Source organism: Condylura cristata, unplaced genomic scaffold (genome assembly GCF_000260355.1).
Source record: "Condylura cristata isolate star-nosed mole 26May11 unplaced genomic scaffold, ConCri1.0 scaffold00030, whole genome shotgun sequence".
In the NCBI taxonomy this organism is placed as follows: domain Eukaryota; kingdom Metazoa; phylum Chordata; class Mammalia; order Eulipotyphla; family Talpidae; genus Condylura; species Condylura cristata.
In genome coordinates this window covers 24,322,075-24,341,915 of record NW_004567131.1, presented here as the reverse complement: position 1 = coordinate 24,341,915, position 19,841 = coordinate 24,322,075, and the positions used below count along the sequence as shown (strand labels likewise).

At 38.2% G+C, this 19,841-nt stretch overlaps 1 protein-coding gene across 1 annotated transcript in view; it reads right to left on the bottom strand.

Annotated features, from left to right (window-relative positions):
• OTUD1 (OTU deubiquitinase 1) overlaps window positions 1-19,841 on the bottom strand; it is a 57,477-nt gene that overhangs the window by 2,980 nt on the left and 34,656 nt on the right. Inside the window, exons 2-3 of the mRNA XM_004691117.2 lie at window positions 551-628; window positions 106-285 (exon numbers count right to left, since the gene is read on the bottom strand). Coding sequence (XP_004691174.2) covers window positions 106-285; window positions 551-628 — 258 coding nt within the window. The remainder of the gene's footprint in view (window positions 1-105; window positions 286-550; window positions 629-19,841) is intronic.

Sequence of the window (19,841 nt, the reverse complement as noted above, 5' to 3'; positions counted from 1 at the left end):
TGGGGACTCTCTGAGAAAGCCGCCCGCCCCGCTGGAGCGCGTCCCGCCGGCGAAGAGCAGTGCAGGGCGCGCGGAGGGGCCGGAGGCGGGGCCGCGGTTGTTTACCTCAGGCCGCGCGGCCGCGTCACGTGGACCCGCTGGAATGTGCGGCTCGTCGCCGCTTCCCATTCAACCGCGCGGATTCGCCCCGCCCCCGGCTCCGCCCCGTCCCGTTCGGCGGACGTCGTGGGCGTGGCTGCCGGCGCGTGGGCGGGGCCGAGCGCCAGGGCGCGGAGACTCGATAACCTGCGACAACCGAGGGTTTCCGGGTCGCTTCCCCTACGTCGGCCCAGGTTTGGGCGGGTGCTGGCTTAGGCGCTGCTGCAGCCGTTTGAGGCCGGGTGGGCGCCTCTGGGAGCGAGATAGAATTCTTTGAAAGCGTGCGTTTGGAATGCACGGTAAGGAAGGCTGAACGCTGCCTGAAAACCTACATGGCCTCTGTATGGCCAGTGACCACAGTTGATGTCCGCGTTTATCTCTGCCCTTTTTATTAACTTCGTTAAAACGTTACTGGGCCGTGATGCCTCCTGTCCACTCCAGGGCTTTGCTGTCACCGGAATCCGAAACCAACTTTTCTGCATCCTTAACCCTGTTGGGTTAGAAAATACATGACTGAGAAGCGTTTCAGTCACCTTATGTGATGCCACATGCCCCACATGCTCCTGGGGCCTTTTGAGAAGATGACCACTAACCATAGATCAGAGGCAAAGAAATTCGTGATGCCTTCCAAGCTTTGTTGGCATATTGAAGACATGTCTACCTAGCAAGTAGTAGGGGCATACCTTCATTTTTTTGTGATTGATATGATTGCACCTAGATAACAGCACGTTTTACCGAGTGAAGGTTTCTGGCAGCCCGCAAGTCTATAGATGCCATTTTCCTAGAGCCACATGGTTGGCACTATTTTGTACAAGTAAAGTATCTTAAAATTTTATTTAGATAGAATACTATCTCACTCAGCAGACTGTAGTACATTGTAAACATAACTTTGATGTGCACTAGGAAACCAAACTATTCTTGGGCTCACTGTTTTGTGATATTTGTTTTGTTGAAGTTGTTGGGGGCAAAAAGAAAATTTCATGTTGCCCCTCCAGGGCCTTATAGGCTGGCAAATAAGCGTCAGAGTGAAAAGAAAATAAAGTTTCATTATAATAATTTGAAAAACTTAAATATCCCTGTGTACATGGGGTAAACCAAGTAATACTGAGTAACTCAAAATATTACAATTTAAATCACCACCTTACATAACTTAAGCTAAGACATAGAAGAGAGATAGGCAACAAGCCTATGATCTTTGTGCAGATTTGGGTTTTGCCTTCCCATAGGAAAGACTTAGAAAAAAAGTTTAGGTCTTCTAGTAAGGTGAAGGAGAAACCCTCACAAAGGGAAACCTTTCCTTTACACATGTAAATACCTCTTACAGTAAAACAAAACCCCAGGCACCCTCTACCCAGTCTTTTGAGATCCTCCCATGAAGTATCTTGTGTCAAAGATCATTTAGAGGTGGCATATTTTATACCCCTACATAGTGGTGTGAAACCAAACAAACAATATCAAGTATGCCTGTGGCATGCTCTTAGCAGGCTGCTTTTGCTATTTTCTGAGCTCTTATCAAATGCTAAATTGACAGACAATCACATTGAACCCAGAAGATATCCTACTGTTTTAGAGCTGGAAAAGCTCATGGTGTATGCCTCCCCTATTCTCCACTGGAATGTAAATTACACAGAGACCTTACAGGAAGACCTTGGAACATGGAAAGACCTGGTCTTGTTTGCTATAATAGTTAGATCCCTTAGCACCGTGCCTGCACATAGTTGGAGCTAATGAATGGTTATTGTGTGAATGAATTAATGGAAAACGAGGCCCTGAAATTTCTTAGACGGTAAAGAAACCGAGAGTTATGATACCGGTCTCTTGACCCTAGCCAGGGCTTTTCATTTGCCATGGAAATGTTAGGCAAATGGACTCACTGGAAAGTAAAACAACTATGTAAACCATCTTTTCAGCTCCAGGTGACTATCTTGTTGGGAGCTCAGTGGCTCTGGCCAATCAGAAAATGGAAATTTTGTAGAGTTTTTTTCCTTGAATTTTGAGGTGACTGTGTAGATTACACTGAATTCTACAATTAGCATTTCAGTAGCTGTTGTTCTGAAGTAGGAAACAGCAGTAAGATAACCCTCAAATAGTATTTACTGAGTTCTCATGGTGTACCTAGCAGAGCTAGCATAATAGGAACCTAGAGGGAGATGAAGAAACTTAAAATCCTTAAGCAAGAATTGTTACAGGAAACAATCAGCGTGTAAGCCAAAGGTGTGAGATGAAAGAACTCACCAAAGACAGTGACGAACAAATATGGGGGGTTTACTGAAATACACTGTTAAGCAGCAAGCAAGACTGGAGAGATGAACAGTGGGCAGAGTCCTGAGGCTTTATACTCCAGGTATCAAGGACTGGTTAAGATGACTAGTCTTGGGTGTGTCCTGATTTATGATCCAAATCAGCTTAATGGATCATCAGCTTAGCAGCCCAGTTCCCAAAGCAGTCCCATCCACTCCCTCTATCCATTCAGGCTTCCCAAACTTGATTACTGGGCAAGGGAGTGGGGGCTTATTTTTTAAATTTTGTCATGATAATACCACGAGAATAGGTTTTTAATGGTTTGGGTAAACACTGGGTGGGGTAAGGGTGATAACACTACAGCGTGAAAAATAAATGTGCCCATTGTAAAGGGATCCAGCCATCTGTGTGCACAGTGGCAAGATTCTTAGAATGATAGACCTTTACTGTAGTTATAATTGCAGAGAGGGACTAAAAGGGTTTTTTCTAATAAAAGTTTTCCCAAAAGTACCTCAAATTATCCATCCTGTCATGGGTAACTACCCAGCCAACCAGGCTTGATTTGAAGGGAGGCTGCTGAGGCCAAAATCTTGGAACAAGTCTCAGGTACCTTCTTTCACAGAAATATAAGAAAGAGATGAGGCAAGTCTGGGATCAAAGGAAGAGCAAAGTAAAAACACAAATCAAGGTAACAGCAGCCTCTGTCAACCTTTCCATATGTCTCTTCCTATGTCTTTTCCAAGATTCTAAACATGTCTGTTCTTCACAAGTCTCCAGTTCCCCCCAAGTCCATGGATACAAGTTATAAAATTACATATTCTCTGCAAGAATCAATGTACACTCTGAATTTAAACCTGAAAGTGTTTCTGAAGGAAATGATAACTTCAAGAATGTCAAAGCAGGGAGAGTTGCCAACCTTGGAAGTGGGAGTTATTTTCTGCCCTTTACTTCTAAGAGAAGGCAAGACCTGGCAAAGTCATATAGCAAAGAAATTTGCTATATGGGGGGGAAAGGGAGACAAATCTGATTCCTTGGTATTCCATCTGTAAAGAATTCCTAATGATTCTATTCTAGAAAATCATCTGGTCAGTATATTTTGGTGCTAGATAGAGAACTGGCAGAACTTTAGGAAAGTAGGATTCTAAACCAAAATTGCATAGTCATTGAACAGGCTAGAAACAGGAAATTTTAACAAGTACACACAAAAGGTAGCAGCAACATAACCAAGAGTTTAAAACAAAGCAAAAAGGTTTGGGTGGTAATTGATGAATATTTATTGAATACCACCTATGCTCCCAGCATGGTGCCCTATCCAGAGAATTCAGAAATACTTCTCTGTCTTGCAGCCCAGGTAACAGAAATCTAGCACCAAAGCCATCTTTATATAATTTATAATGCCAATCATCACATGGTTTGTCAAGACATAACACATCTAAGCTTAGCTGTATTGTTGGAAAGGTCCCAACTTCTTACCCAAATAGAACTTAAAAACACAATTATTTGGCCCTCCCTGGTGGTGCAGCAGGTTAAAGCACAGCACTAAAAAGCTAAAGCCACTTCAGCATGAGTTTGATCCCCACCCTGGAGAGGTGACCCACATGGTGTGGCAGACCTCTCCTGATCCTCCTGCTGCTCCCCTCAGCAGTGTACTTCACCAGTCGACCTGTCTGCTCCCCACTTTGTCTCTGGCGAATCCTCTCTGCTCCCTACTCCATCTCTGGCAAATCCTCTCTGCTCCCCACTCTGTCTCTGGTGAATCCTCTCACACCCCTGCACCTCTGGCCTGTACCCCAGTTCTGTATGCATAAATAAATAAATCTTTATAAAACCACATTTATCTATTTATTCACATATAAATGTTCATCTCTCTGTTAACCCAATGTAAAAATTTCAAAAATTCCTGCAAAACTTTCATCACTGAGACCTTGTGGTAGTGGCATAAAGATAAACATATAGACCAATGAAATAGAAGTGTAAAGCTTAGTCGAGAAGTGAATCCATAAATTCACAGTCTATTAACTTTGACAGGGGATCAAGACAATTAAATGGGAGAAAGAACAGCGGTACTGAGACAACTGGATATCTGCACACAAAGATTCTTTGTCACATGAGACTCTGCCCCTTCCACACATGTCTTACAAAACAACTCAAAATGGATCAAAGGTAAGAACTAAAACTAGCAAGTTCTTAAAAGCAATCATAGATGAAAATTTCAGTGGATTCTCGGGTGTGACACCAAAGTACAAATACCAAAAAAACAAAAAACCCAAAACTCAGAAATGTTAAACTTCATCAAAACTAAAGCTGTTCTTTAAAGGGCATGCCTTAAAAAGTGGGACGATATAAGTGGGAGAACATATTTGCAGTTTATGTGTCTGACAAGTGTCTTGTAAAAATAAAGATGTCTTACAATTCAACAATCAAAAACCCAGTTTTTTTTTTGATGGACAAATAATTTGAATAGACATTTTGCCAAAGAAGATGCACAAAGAGGCAACAGGCACATAAAAAAAAATACTCAACACCATTAGTCATTAGGGAAGTGCAAATCAAAATCATTGTGACAAATACTTCACACCCGCTAGGATCAAAAAAAAAAAAAAAAACAGACATCAGAAAGTGTTGATGAAATTTTGGAGAAATTAGAACCATTTATACATTGCTTATGGAATTGAAAAATGGTGCAGACACATTGTAAAAACAACAGCGATCTTTAAAAGGTTATGTTTAGAGTTATTACATGACCCAGCAAATCCACTCCTATGTATGCAGCCTACAGACATGAAAACCTGTGTCCACACAAACACTTGTGTATCAACATCCATTCATCACAGACAAAAAGTGGGAACAGCTCATTTATCCAGCAATACAAAGACATATTCCACACAATGAAATATTAGTTATAAAAAGAACAAAGTGCTGATACATATTACAACATGAATGAAGCTGAAAAACATTATTCTAAATAAAGAAACCAGACCCAAAAGTTCACATATTGTACCCTTCATCAATATCACATGTCAAAGTAGGTAAAATAAAACAGGTTTTTAATCCCCTGGGACTGGGAAGAAAGGGAAGAGGGCCACTATCAATAGCAATGTATTTCTTTAAGAGATGATAAAAATGTTTAAAATCGGATTACTGTCATGAATATGCTAAAGGGCCGCTGAATCAAATATTTCAAATAGGTGAATTTTATGGTATGTGAATTACACCTAAATGAAGCTGTTAAGTAACTTACTATGAACCAGATATTATGACAAGTGCTTGATATGGAAAGATTATGTGTTATCTATAAATATCTTAATATCTCATCAATAATAACAATTTGTGACATATAAGTCATAGATAATATATATCTTAATGGTATTTCTGACAAGTTTGTGATACTGTATATAGCAGCTTAAATGCAAATGTTAAAGTGATAGAAAGGGGTTAAAAATTACTGAAGACAAATTGTGCTCAGTTGAAAGGAATATTTGAAGAGGTAGGCCAGTAAAATGCTATTTGAATTTATAACTTTGTTTTTTCTCCAATGTTTTGTGTAACCATCATGATATAAAAGCAATTTCATATTCTATTTAACAAATAGAATATTGAGCATTAACAGACACAAATCTTATGGGAATATATCCCAACATAACCATATAAAGAATGAATCAAACTTAAAATATATACTGTGGGAAATTATTCTCAAAAGAACCTGACACAGAACAGACTCTCAATAAACATTAATGTTATCAAGTAAAAATGGAACATAAGCAATAAAGGGTAGGACTTGGGAAGTATTGTGTGGGCTGATGATGTATATTCACTCTATTCAGTTGATGATTCAAAGTGAACAAATAAGTAAAGAGCACCATGTTATGCAAACACCTCAATATTCTTTCTCAGCTCATCTTCTACTGCTGACATGTCATAGGTGGGAAGTGAAATTTCCAGGCAGAAGTGAAAATTCCTCTTTAATTATTTAAACTGCAGTTTCTTCTGAAATTATATTTATTTGGATCTCTTAACCTAAAGATGTCATAACTCCTGGAAATCTAAATAAATGTGTGATAACTAGATCAAGTAGTCTTCTGATATTTTTTGGAGGGAAAAGAATTAGTGCAAAGAATGGAGAAAAGACTGAGAAGTGTGTGTAATCATTCATTCCTGAGTTCAGACTTGGAAAATATGCAGATCCTTTTGAGAAATAGCCCAACAGTCTCCCCTGTGGATTAACCATGTGATTCAAATCCCTGTTTCTCTCCTTTTTCATTTTGTGGATTCAATGGACTATTGAAAGGAAGGAAGGAGGATCAAGGCTATTTATTCCCAGGGAGGGTCAGATGTCATAAATTTGAACAGAATAATCAGTTCCCATACAAAGCTTTGACTCATGCCAACAGGAAGGAGAGGAACCCCCCAACCTCAGGTGTTCCCTCAATTGAGTTGATCAGCTTTGCTTGGAAATGACAGAAACATTTTGTTGTGCTCTGTTGCCATTTCTGATTGCCTCAACCAGTATAAATGTCATTTCTACTAATAGTTAGGCCTGCTAGTAGCAGAGAGAGAAATAGAGCTTATGAACCTCATGTGACTTGAATGTTTGTGTCATATTTTGAAATCCTACTACTACAAGCACCAGTGGGTAGAAGCACAGTACATTACTGTCTTAGAGCCCAAGACACCCTCCTCTAGCAGTTACTGATTCAGAATATCAGTGGTACTGAGACTGACAAATCTTCCTGTGCATACAAAGATGAGATCATACCTTAGGTACGAGCTGTCATCTATTTTTAAACTTGTGTGTTAAAATGTTTTTGATATTAGAAATATATCTCTACATCTTTCTTTGATTGCATTTTTGTAAATCAGTTCTCTGAGTTTGTTTTTTTTTTTTTTAAGATTTATTTAATTTATTTATTTGTGCATACAAATCTGGGGTATAGGCCAGAGAGATGCGGAGGGTGAGAGGATTCACCAGAGACAGAGTGGGGAGCAGAACAGGCAGATCGATGAAGTACACTGCTGAGGGGAGCAGTGGGTGGGTCAGGAGAGATCTGCCTCGCCATGTGGATCTCCTCCAGGGCAGGCAGGGATTGAACTCATGCAGAAGTGGCTTTAGCCTCTTTGTGCTGTGCTTTAACCCTCTGCACCACCTCAGAGGGCCTCTCTGAGATTTTTATCAATCTTGATTCTACTCTCAACCTAAAACCTGAAATCTGGACTTTGGACAAATCTTTATATTTCTTTGGCCCTTAGCTACTTCATATATACAGTGGGGGCTTAGTGATCTCTAAGATTCCTTTTAACTTTAAAATTACATGACTATGCTATAGAAATGACAGGAAAGTAGCCTTAGATAACTAACTGTAAAAATAGGTAACTAAGTATGCAATACCCTAGCCTTCGCCCAAATACCGTTTCTTAGCACATTTCAATACAAATGCCTAAATACACACACCTAGGTTGGGCTAAAAGAGTCATCAGTCAAAATCATAGTAGAGCCGGAGACCTTACAAGTGTTCATTTCTATCCAGCTAGCCACAACCCAGCAAAAGGTGAGATAATTAGGAAAGAATAAGTTTCTTAGACGAAACACAGAAAAATATGTAGAGAGAACAGTCTGGATTGAAGAAAACCACACCAAGAGGATAGAACATTGTCAATTTCAAAATTTTGGTGGGAGTAGACCCTACTTAAACTCACGATTGCTGAATTAATGCTTAAAATTGTGTTCAAGTTGAATGAAATACATGGTTGTGAGTAACTGACTCTGGATGGCATTAGTCATGTCACTGTCTCTATTACATTGAGTGCTTTCTGCTCCCAGAGAGAAGCCTGGATTCATTCTCCCTGCCTCTCATTAAGTCCAGGATTTGATCTAGGCTCCAGCATCAAGCAGACATCCCCGACCCACCATTTAGGGGAAATTATGGAGCAGCAGGATTACAGCAGGTGCACAGTGGAAGCCACTGTGCCAAGGTGCCCGTAGTATTATTGCAAGGTGTGGTTTCCATGGGCACACTGACAGAGGGCTTAGTGTCCCTGGGGCCAACCCTGGTAGAGTATGCATTATTCCAGCTTGACTCTAACTCCCCTGGGAGATTCTTTAAACTCTCTTACGATATTTAATATATTTAAAACTTCTTATGGTAAATGCTGTTGTTTACAACTAACAACCCTGAGGGATAGTACAGAGTCTGATTGGTCTAGTAAAATTTTACTAGGGAGTTAAGAGGTTAATCTTATCTTTAAGGACAGATGGATAGGTCTCTAGTCTGAGACAAGGAAGAAGCTCTCCTGAGCATGAAGTATGGCTGAAGCAGGAGCATAAGAAAGCTTGTGTGGAAAAGTGGGCATTGCAGAGGTGGAGTAGTAAGAGGGGACTAGCCAATCAAAAAGGACTTTGAAACTTAAGTCTAAGTCCAAGTTTGCAATTTAAAGAGCCAAAATAAGCTATTGTAGAGGTTTTCTTAAATGTGAGGTGATCAGAGCTTGTTTTAGTGAAGACATTACATTTCCATTATTAAGTTTAAATAATTCAGTGCTCTCAGTGTGATTTTATTAGAGATCCAGAAGGATGTATCTTGACGGAAACTCAAAAGAAGAGATAATTATCTTTTGAGAATAAAAGGAAAGATAGAAAGAAAAGTGATGGGGGAGAGAGAAGGATTTTTAGAAGGACAAATACAGGCAACACTGAAAATCAGAATCTGATTTCCGTGAAATCAGAATCTGTGTATGAAATTGTCAAGGTCAAGCTGATTATTTCACTGTGTTAATGATTAATATGTGTCATTACACTCATTTCAGCTCTATAACAGAGCTTATATTGTTTCTAGGGTGAAAGCCCACAATCTGGGTTGGTGATGTCACATACGTCCTACCCATTAATGATGACTATAACAATGGGACAGGTAGAGAAAACATCAGAGATTGTACATTTTGTATGTGAAATTTAATCAGTTTATTTTTTTTCAAAGATTTACTTATTCGTGCATACAGAACTGGGTACATGCCTGAGTTGAAGGGAAGGTGAGAGGATTCACCGGAGATAGAGTGGGGAGCGAGCAGAACAGGCCGACTGACGAAGTACACTGCTGAGGGGAGCAGTGGGTGGGGTGGGGGTCAGGAGAGGGCTGCAGCACCATATGGATCACCTCTGGAGGGGGATCAAACTCATGCTGAAGTGGCTTTAGCTTCTCAGTGCTGTGCTTCAACTTGCTGTGCTTCAACCTACTGTGACGCCAGGGAGGGCCCTAGTCAGTTTATTCTTACAATGGGTTCTCAGTCTTCCTCTCTTCCTTTTGCATTTGCTTATCACGGCAGATATAACCTTTCCAAGTGTTATACTTCCATGAGCATACTGAGATTTGGGGGGCAGGGCAGATGGAAGGAAGTAAAACATAGAAATAAAGTTTTTAATCACTGCCACTCTCAACCATGGACTTGTAACTGCTTCTCATAAATGACACAAAATATGAAGTGTGAGTAATTTTGTCTTTCAACATACCACAAGGTATTTAGCTCTCATTTATGAAAGCAAACAGAGATGAATTAAATGAGAGAATTACATGAGTAACTTTAAATTCACCCTAATATATATTTTTGAAAATAATCCCCAAAGAACTTTAATATTTTTTAAAGATTTATTTATTTATGCATACAAGATATGGGGAGTGAGAGGATGCTGGAGAGTCAGAGTGGGGAGAAAACAGGCAGATCAATGAAATACACTGCTGAGGGGAGCAACGAGCGGGTCAGGAGAGGTCTGCTGCACCATGTGGGTCACCTCCCTCGTAGGAAATCAAACTCGTGCTGCAGTGGCTGTGGATAGCTTCATAGTGCTGTGCTTTAACCCCTTGCAAAACGAGGGGGCCCCAGAACTTTTATATTATTAATAGACTTGACATCATTAGGTGTCAGCTGTCAGCACCCCACTCACCGTGACTGAAAAACATAATGATTCGCCCAGAAAAAACTTACACAAATACAGTGGGAGAATATTTGAGAGAAAAAGTACATGGAAGTTTCAACAAAATAATATATTAGGTATCTATGATAGCTCTCACTCTATAACCAGTGACCCCAAAATTTCATAGTTTAAGACAACAGTATGTATTTAATGTTCCTTACAGAATATATAGACTGTAAGTTAAACATGACGTGGTGGCTCATGAGGTCAGAGTCATAGACCAGCAGGGGTTGCAGTCCTTCCAGCCCTCACTAAGTCTCAAGACCTTCCATGGTTGCTCATTCGCATGAGTGGCAAATTCTTACTGACTGTTGGCAGGTGGGATTTTTCCAAAAGACTGGCTGTGTCTACAAGTTGGTGGCTTGTGTCCCCTAGAGCAAAAGGATCCAAAAGGCAGCAAAGCAAAACTTCAGTGGCCTTTATGACTTAACCTTGATGTTACCCACTATCATCTCCGTTACAGTCTGTGAATCACACAGGTTAGTTCTGACTCAGCATGAGGGTAGGCTTTGCAAGGAAGTGAGTCCTGTGGGGCAGTGGTATTTGGAAGCCCTCCCAGAGACTACATACTGTAAAAATAAGGCCAAAATGATTAAGAGGGGATCAGTACTTCTCTAGGTAACAGGTAGAAGACATATTAACACTGCTCTATTGAGACTGTTAGAAAGAATAAGGAAATAATAATAAAGAAAGGGTTTGGGGGTCGAGTTCCTAGATCTGGATACAAGAGAGAAGGTGACATTGCCCAGTGTAGCATAGTTCCTTGGGACATGTTTGGAAAAGTAGGAGAAGGAGGGAAACAAGATGAAGAATTAGAAATGTAGAATTTTGCCTGAGACCTCCCTAGAGTGGTGATCCAAAACAAGTCATTCTTCTTGGAAATGCTTCCTTTCCATCTTTGAACACATTCATCAAAGTGGACAAGGGTCCCAGAGCTCAAGAAAGACACAAATTAATATTAAAACTTGTTAACTAGTGAAAGTAGTAAACTAGTAAATCTTGTACATTTTTAAGACTTGTAAACACATTTTCAAGACTGTGGTAGATGCCAGTAAGTGAAACATCAAGACTTTCACAGATCGCCATCATTACCAGGCTGGGCCTTCTTTAAACAAGAATCCTCAGAACATTACCAGGGCCACCACTGTATGAACTCAAGGAAAGAAGACACAAATTGCTGCTGGGCCCTGAATGTGTGCCAGTTGTTATCTATCATTTAATGCAGTTCTCAGATTCCACAAAGATGGAAACTAAGGGTCAGAGTAGTTAAAGGTAGCCCAGTCCTCTAAATGTTCTCAAATACCCATTTTTCCTTCTCCTTTTTAAAACTAGAGCCTTCAAACTTTTAGCTACATGACTGGCCAACTATCAGAGTGGGCCTTAAAGTGAGAGAAAAAGAAAGTAGTTTATTTACATCCCTGTCATTTTGATCTCTTATAAAAGGTAAGCCAGTTTCAACACCTAAACTTGTCAGTCATCAGCTAGCAGCAAATAGGACACCTGAGACACCTTCACTTTCTGCCTCTTACTCCTCACCACCTGCCATACTCTTTGACAAGGAAGATGTCTGTTCTAACAGACAAGTTTTGCTCTCCATGTCGTCTGATTTCTATGAACTCCATGCGCTTTAAAAGGGAGTTCGGGGGCCCTCCCTGGTGGCACAGGGGTCAAAGCACAGCACTAAGAATCTAAAGCCACTTCAGCATGAATTCGATCCCCAACCCTGGAGGTGACCCACATGGCACAGCAGACCTCTCCTGACCTGCCCACTGCTCCCCTCAGCAGTGTACTTTACCAGTTGGCCTGTTCTGCTCCCCACTCTGTCTCTGGTGAATTCTCTCACCTCCCCTACACCTCTGGCCTATACTCCTGTTCTGTATGCATAAATAAATAAATCTTTTTTTTTTTTTTTTAAAAAGGGAGTTCGGGCCCTCCCTGGTGGTGCAACAGGTTAAAGTGCGGCCCTGTGAAGCTACAGGCCAGGGAGGTGACCCACATGGCATCTGGCATCTTGACAGACCTCTCCTGTCTTGCTCACTGCTCCCCCCCTTCACTGATCTGACTATTCTGCTTCCCGCTTTGCCTTTGGTGAATCCTTTCACTGCTCCTGCACCTCTGGCTTATACCCCACTTCTGTGTGCATAAATAAATAAATTTTAAAAAATAACAAAAGGGAGTTCATTCTGATAATTTTGCATTTTTATTTAGTCAAAAACCAAAGCTTTTTTCCTCCTATGTGGAGAGCAATCTATTTTCATAATGATGAATGTTAAACTTTGTAGAAGTTGAGCTTTGCTTATGTTCTGTTTTGGGGTTCTGACTCATTTTCTTTGGAACATGAGTCTATTTGAGTGATGTTAAATTTACTGATTGTTTTCAAATGCCCTATTCTCTGAGCACATTTTTCTTAGGGCTGTACAGATGTCTGTCATGTTGCCATCCCTACAAATCATTTCCTATTCACACTAAAAGTAGGAATTTTCATCTGACTTTAAGCCAATATCTGCTGGTATTGGTAATAAAATATTGAAATCATTCCATACTTCTTGGTAAACAGCCAACACCCTCATATCACTATTGCCACTGTTGCTCTGACATCTGTGGTCTCTGTTGCAGCAACCCCAGATCCTCACAAAACCCACTGGGAGCCCCAGCTCTGTTGTCTTAGTCCTTTTTGATTAATGGATGTGCATATCCCTTGGAGCCATAACTATTTTTAATGTCAATTCTGGGAGCCAAGTAACCTTATAAGTGTTTCTGTAGTTATGTATTTCAACACTTTGGCAAAAACTATTAGTATAAAGATGCTATCCTTCTGAGAGCTCAAAAACTTTATGTGTACTATCATAACTCCAGACACTTATTTGTGACATTTCTCCAAGACCTTCTACCAAATCCCTACCTACCTAAATACATGCATGTGCACACACACACAATTACTAAGCTAACCCAAAGAGTTCGAAGTAATCTAAGTGATTCATTTCAAAACTACTCCTTTTCCCAAATAATTTAATGTTCTCTGAGTGAAAAGCATTCTGTTTGTTTATACTGTCAAATTATGATTTCTAAAGCTGGAGTTCACATTTCACTAAAGATACTCTTGCACTGGTCATTATGGAGCAAGTTCCTTTTTAAGTAACAGTGCTCTTGTCTACTTTCTGGCAATTAAATCTAGCTCTTACTGTCAGCTAAAGTGATCTTACTTGAAATATATATTAGAAATATATGATATGAAACTTTACCATGTTCCCTGGCTTGTTATCAACACACTGAATGTTAGTAATTATTATTGTTGATATTGTTATTATTACATCTTTAAACTGTAATTCTCATCCTGTTACTCATCTCTACTTTAGGTTCTGTGAGAATCCAGTTTGGTGGACTTGGTGGTCAGACTCTTAGCTTCTTTTTCTGCCCTCATCTCTCAGTCTCCACTGTTTCTCCTTTGTCTTCGAGTCATGGGAAACTACATTAAGCCCTTTAACTCTCATCCCAAGACTTTTGCACATAACTGCTCCCTTCGCATGAACACTTCACCTGGTTAACTCTCTCATTTGTGAGGGTAAGGAAAAGATCTGTCCCATTTCCCTGTTCAAGTTAGGCTTTCCATTTATGCTATCATTGTTGAAAAAAAGCAATGTTAGAGATCTTAGCCTTTCCTAATAAAAATAATAAATCCTTTTAGTTTGAACAAACTCATATACATCTAAAAAGACTGAAAACATGTTTAATTATATTTAATGTTACATACATGTATGTTGATACATACACAATACATATAGATATACACATATCTTAGGCTGCATATATATATATATATATCTTAGACTGCTGCCTATATATTTTAATATCACTTCCTATAGAATGGAGAAAAGATATCTACTTAATTGTATTGTACTTTGAAAACTGAAATAAAGAAGAGGTTATAAACATTATGTGTTCTATATTTAATTTCAACAGTAGGTTTATAGTTATCTAGTTATATAGATTTTATGTCATTTCTCCATTAAACACATCTTCACCAGATGCTTTTGAAATTAAAAAATGCAAGGCTGAGTTATTTTATTTTTTATGATGCACTATATTTTACTTATCACTTTCCTAAATGCCATAGTTATAGTATCCATAACTTATTTTCATATAGATATATTTTTCACTACAAGAAATTAGCAGTCAGATATATCTTGTCATAGGAGAGGAAATATTCTTATGTGTATTTAGAATTAAAAGATGAATCTTAAACCTTTAAAATACTAATAACTGATATAATTCATTGTATCATACTAAATTAGCAATTAAATCACTTTGAATTAATATCATATATATCACATATAATGTGTTATAGTTCTACTTTTCAGTGGCAAAAACTTAATTCTGTGTTCTTGATTTAAAACTGTCACAAACATTCAAATAATGATGTGGTTTAGCATTAAAGTTTGAAAAAAAATAGAAGGACTGTCACCCTTCTGAAAAATTTTTTCACCAAATGCCTGGAACCCTTTCTTAAGCAGAAAATTGCTAACTACCTTGTAACAAATGAGGCTACCTGTAAGTTATGGGATTTCATGCTTCTTTCTGAGATCATACTTTCTGAAGGAAGTCAAGGATCTAAGACAGGCAAATAAATCAGGACTACTCAATTTTAGGAAAAGAGGTCTAGAAAGGTAGACAGGCTACTAGACTGTCTGCCTGGACAGAGTGGGAAGTGTTGCAATAAAGATACTCAAGTTGCAGAAAGGAGCAGGGAGTCAGATGTGAGAAGTAGTCTCAATCTATATTGAAAACATGGAGTTTCCAGAAATCAGGTGTGATCATTACTAAGTAAAAAAACTACAGGATGGAGGCAAATACTTGTAAGTCACATAACTGAAAAAGAATTTATCCAGAATCTTCTAAAAGCTCTCCCAACTCAACAAAAAAAGATGACCTAATTTTAAAAATAAGCAAAGGGTCTTTACAAGCATTCTCCCAAGGAAATTATAGGAATAGCCAATAAACACACAAAGAAATGCTCGACACCACTGCTCTTTAAGGAAATGTAAATCAAAACCAAAAGTGGTTCAACTTTCTTCCATTGGGCTGTCTTTAATCAGAATGATCATAAATCCCTAGAAGCACAAAGGAGAATAATGACCCCCTAGGGCCAGAGAAAATGACTGCTCATGGGTATGGATAGGAATCTTTTTGAGTGACAAAAATGTTCTAAAGTTGGTTATTGTGATAGTTGGCAACTGTGGAATAGATAAAAGACTATTGAATTTGTATGCTTTAAGTGGATGGAGTAGATTAACTGTGAAATGTACCTCGGTAAAGCTGGGGGCAAAAGATATCAACAAGAGTTAGCAATTGGAAACCTCATATATTACAGTGAGAACATAATGCAGTGCAGTCACTTTGGCAAACAATTTGGCAATTCCTCAAAAGGTTAAATATAGTTACTTCATAAATGTATATGTATATATTTATTTATCTTGGAATACCACTCCCAGGTATATATGCAAGCTAGGTGAAAATATGCAAACACAAAAATTGAAACATGAACATTCAGAGTAGCATTATCCATAAACAACCCCAAAATGGAAACAATCCAAGTGTCCATCAACTGATGAATGAATAAATAAAAGGTGATACGTGGACACAATGGAATATTAGTCAGCAATAAAAGAGAACATGGATGAACCTCAAAGAACATTAAGCTAAGTGAAAGTAATCAATCACAAGTGACCACACTGTAGGATCCCATTTATATGAAATGTTCAGAATAGACTAACCTGGAGAGACTGAAAGCAGATTAGTGGTTTCCCTGGTCTGGAGAGAGGGAAGAAGAAGGGGTGGGAAGGTGTGAGTGACTGCTACTGGGCACAAGTTTTTTTCTGGGGATGATAAAATATTCTTAAATTAGATTACAAAAGTGGTTGCAAAACTGTGAAATATTTTAAAGCACTTATGTTTTAAAGTGGTAAATTTCACGATACAGTATGATGTCTCAAGCTGTATTTAAAAGTATGAATTACTAGGTTTATTCTCAATATTCTTTTCATTCTCATAGCTCCTTTCTCAAAATGTGTCTCATCCTTTTAATTGATTTTATTTCCTGAATAAAATGTATCCCCATTGTAACTGAGTAAGTTAAATATTTTCTGGTTCTCATAAATATCAGATAACTAGGTCAGCAAGTTTCTTCTTCCTTTTTCTGATATCAGAGTCAGAAATTTTGAGTTTTAATGAAGCACTGTCCAGAAAGATACTTGAGAACTCATCCAAGTGTAGTCAAGTTATTCTTGTGATCATCCCAGAAGACTCCCTAACCTATCCTCTCCTGAATTTTCATGCACTGCAATATATCTGCCCTTGCTCTCTAAATCTCCCTGATAAAGGATGATGGGGGAAAAAAAACAAACATTCTCTTATAATAAGGTATCCAAACAAAGTGGTCAAAAATAAATAAATAAATCACTCTAAGGTAAGAATTACCACTTATTAAAATAGCTTCTAGTTAAATGGTTTTGGAAAGTTCAGTAGATCTTTTTATTTATTTTTTCATCTGGATTTAGTCCCTCCTTCCCATTTTAGGCACTCATGTACTTCAGAGCTAAGCACAAAACACAAAAGAATACCAGGCTAGGGAAACAAGCAATCTCAAAATAGTTGGTGGAAAATAACATCTCATTTTCTCTGGTGCTTGGTTTTGACTGTGCTTTTTCTTTTTCTTTTACTTTATTTTTTCAGAAAGAAATTTTCTCTATCTCTGGGTCTTCAAGTGAGGTCAGAGCCTTAAAAATACCACACTCTATCATTTACTTGGACATTTTCTTAGAGGAGGATTAACTTTAGGAAGAGTTTGGGCGGTTTCAAATGACTCAGAGAGAGAAAGGATGAGTCAATGAGCATAGCTGAAGCCGTGGTCCCTTCAGTTCAACTGTAGGGATATTGGATCCCTTGGAACTTGGCAATTGCAAGCATATATTGGTTATTGGAATGGATTCCTTCTGAGTACGATAGTAAAGATATAGGCAGAATTGTCTTCATGTCAATAAATTCTATCGGTCATCATTTGATACTTAAGAAAAAAAATACTAGGGTCAGGAAACAAGCTTTTAAACATATGGTAATTTAGCATTACTGGAAAACCCTCTAAGAAAGATATTCTCAGTTGGATCTGTTTACACAATAAAAACCACAGTCAATGATATTTATGATAAAAACAAACCAACTTTGGGGGGGTTGGGACTCTCTGTCCTCAAGCCACTACTTGAAAATTTATCTGATTACCTTTGTTCAGGAAATACCATTTTTAGCAACATACTTTTGAATAAAATCATGTAATAATGATTAAAATTCTTGAATCCTTACCATGTTCCAAGTATTATTTTAAAATTTGTGTTGGACTAGGTCATTCCAACTTCATTATCACTTTATGAGATAGGCACTATGATTATGACTACTTCATAGGTGAGGAAATCAAAGTACAGGAAAAAACATATCTTTCCCTTAAACAATGTGTGCACTGCAAGGGACCACTTATAGGAAGACTTTTTTCTGCCTGTGGATTTCACATTTACAGATTCAACCTACCATGACTGGTGGTTGAAACCAATTTCCTGCCTCTACCAAGAGACAACTGTTTTAAAATTTTTGGTGAGCCAGCAGTTACCTGTAGCTTTTCACTGTGCAGAGGTTGGCACCCCTAACCCAGGCTTGTTCAAGGGTCAGTTGTATATAAGAAGTCTCAGGGCAGACATTTTAAAAACCAGGCAACTCATAATACTGAAAATAGAAATTCTACATGTTGAAACATTCATGAAATTTGAGACATAACAAGTGTTTCCCATCAGAAGTTCAGGAGTATGGTAATGGGGATTTAGAAATATTCTTCAGATTTTTAAAGGAAAAGGAAAATAATAATTTCATAGGCTTATACAAACTAGTTAAATATCAATTTCTTAATTTTTATATTGGCCTATATCATCAGTGTGGTCCAAATTGGAAATTTGCATGAGTTCTTCACACAAAACTGTTTCATTCATCTTTCTTCAGGCACTGATAGAGATACACACCTGACTCATGGAAAGGTTATTTAGTAACGTCACTATTTGCCACAGACTGATTGGCTGTTGATGACATCATAGTCATTCTTGGATCTATTAGATGAAGCAGATGGCTGCCAGAGTGTTGCAACATGCTGGAGTTTTAACAACCCCAGTTTAATTAATCCAACATATAAATAACATCATGTGTAAATATAGAGTGACTTCTAAATATTAGTGAGCAATAATAGCAGGGAACAAGTGCTGATGTGTTGCTTGTTGGTCAGCTAACAATTTTTTTTTCTTATTATCCCCAGAACCACAGAACTGATATTTTATAATTTTTATACCACTAATATTTTTTGATATATGTTGGAGACTTTCCTATACAGTTTGTCCCAGCAATGACAACAGTCCATAGAATACCATTTTCTTCTTTTTAAAACTTGGGATGTAATTGACATGTTTTATATGTCAGTATTATAACATAATGATCTGATGTTTATATATATTACAAAATTATCACCTTAGTAAGCCTAGTTAGCATCCATGATCACACATAGTTATATAGAGTTTCTTGTACACTGACAAATGTTTACATCTCATTATATTGTTAAATTTTTGATAATGATTTTTACTTGATAAACATGGTTTAATTTTACAAGAGAAAAAAGGAGATATACAACTGAAAGCAGTACTTCCACATATGTGTTTTGGCTAAATGAGCCTGTTCAAAGGATTTCAGACCACTGAGGAAGGCAGGACAAAGAATTTCCAAGGATGAAAAGGCAGTGAAAGTGGCAAAAATCCACATAAAACCTTTTAAATATATATGTTTGATATAAATAAACCTGGCTTTAGATTTAGATGTCTACACATGCATACATTTCTGGGCCTGTTGCTGTCGTGGCTGTCATCTTCTGAAGTGTAAGTCTGGTCACATGTGGGAAAAGTCTAAGACTTGCCTTGGAGCCAAAAAGTCATAGGAAACTCTCCTTTCTCTTCTCCCCTCCCACTGTCCCCCCCAACACCTGTAGAATGACTGTTAGATGACATATGTGATGACTGTTATGGTATTCACAGGAGTAAAGGTAATGATATCAAAAGCAGTAAAAAACACAACAAAGAATATGCAGTTTTTTCATTCCTCTCACCCTTCTTAAATTCACATTTTTTTCAGCTTTCTATTTTTATTAGAAAAACTATATTAGGAAGATGCTTGTGCACTGTGAATGCTGTCTCAGTGCCATGGCAACAGTTTGCTCTTAGTCAAGCATTTCATGCCTAGATCATACATTTGTACACTTTATAAATGAAATTTTAAAATGAATGGTGTATATCTCAGTAATAATGTCAGACATGACATTCTTGTTAAAAGAGCCACAGAGTTAAATTTAGAAAAGGCAGAGATAAGAAACTGGCTATGCTTCTAAAGAAAACCTTGTGTCTTTCACCCCCAGTAGAAGTATAAC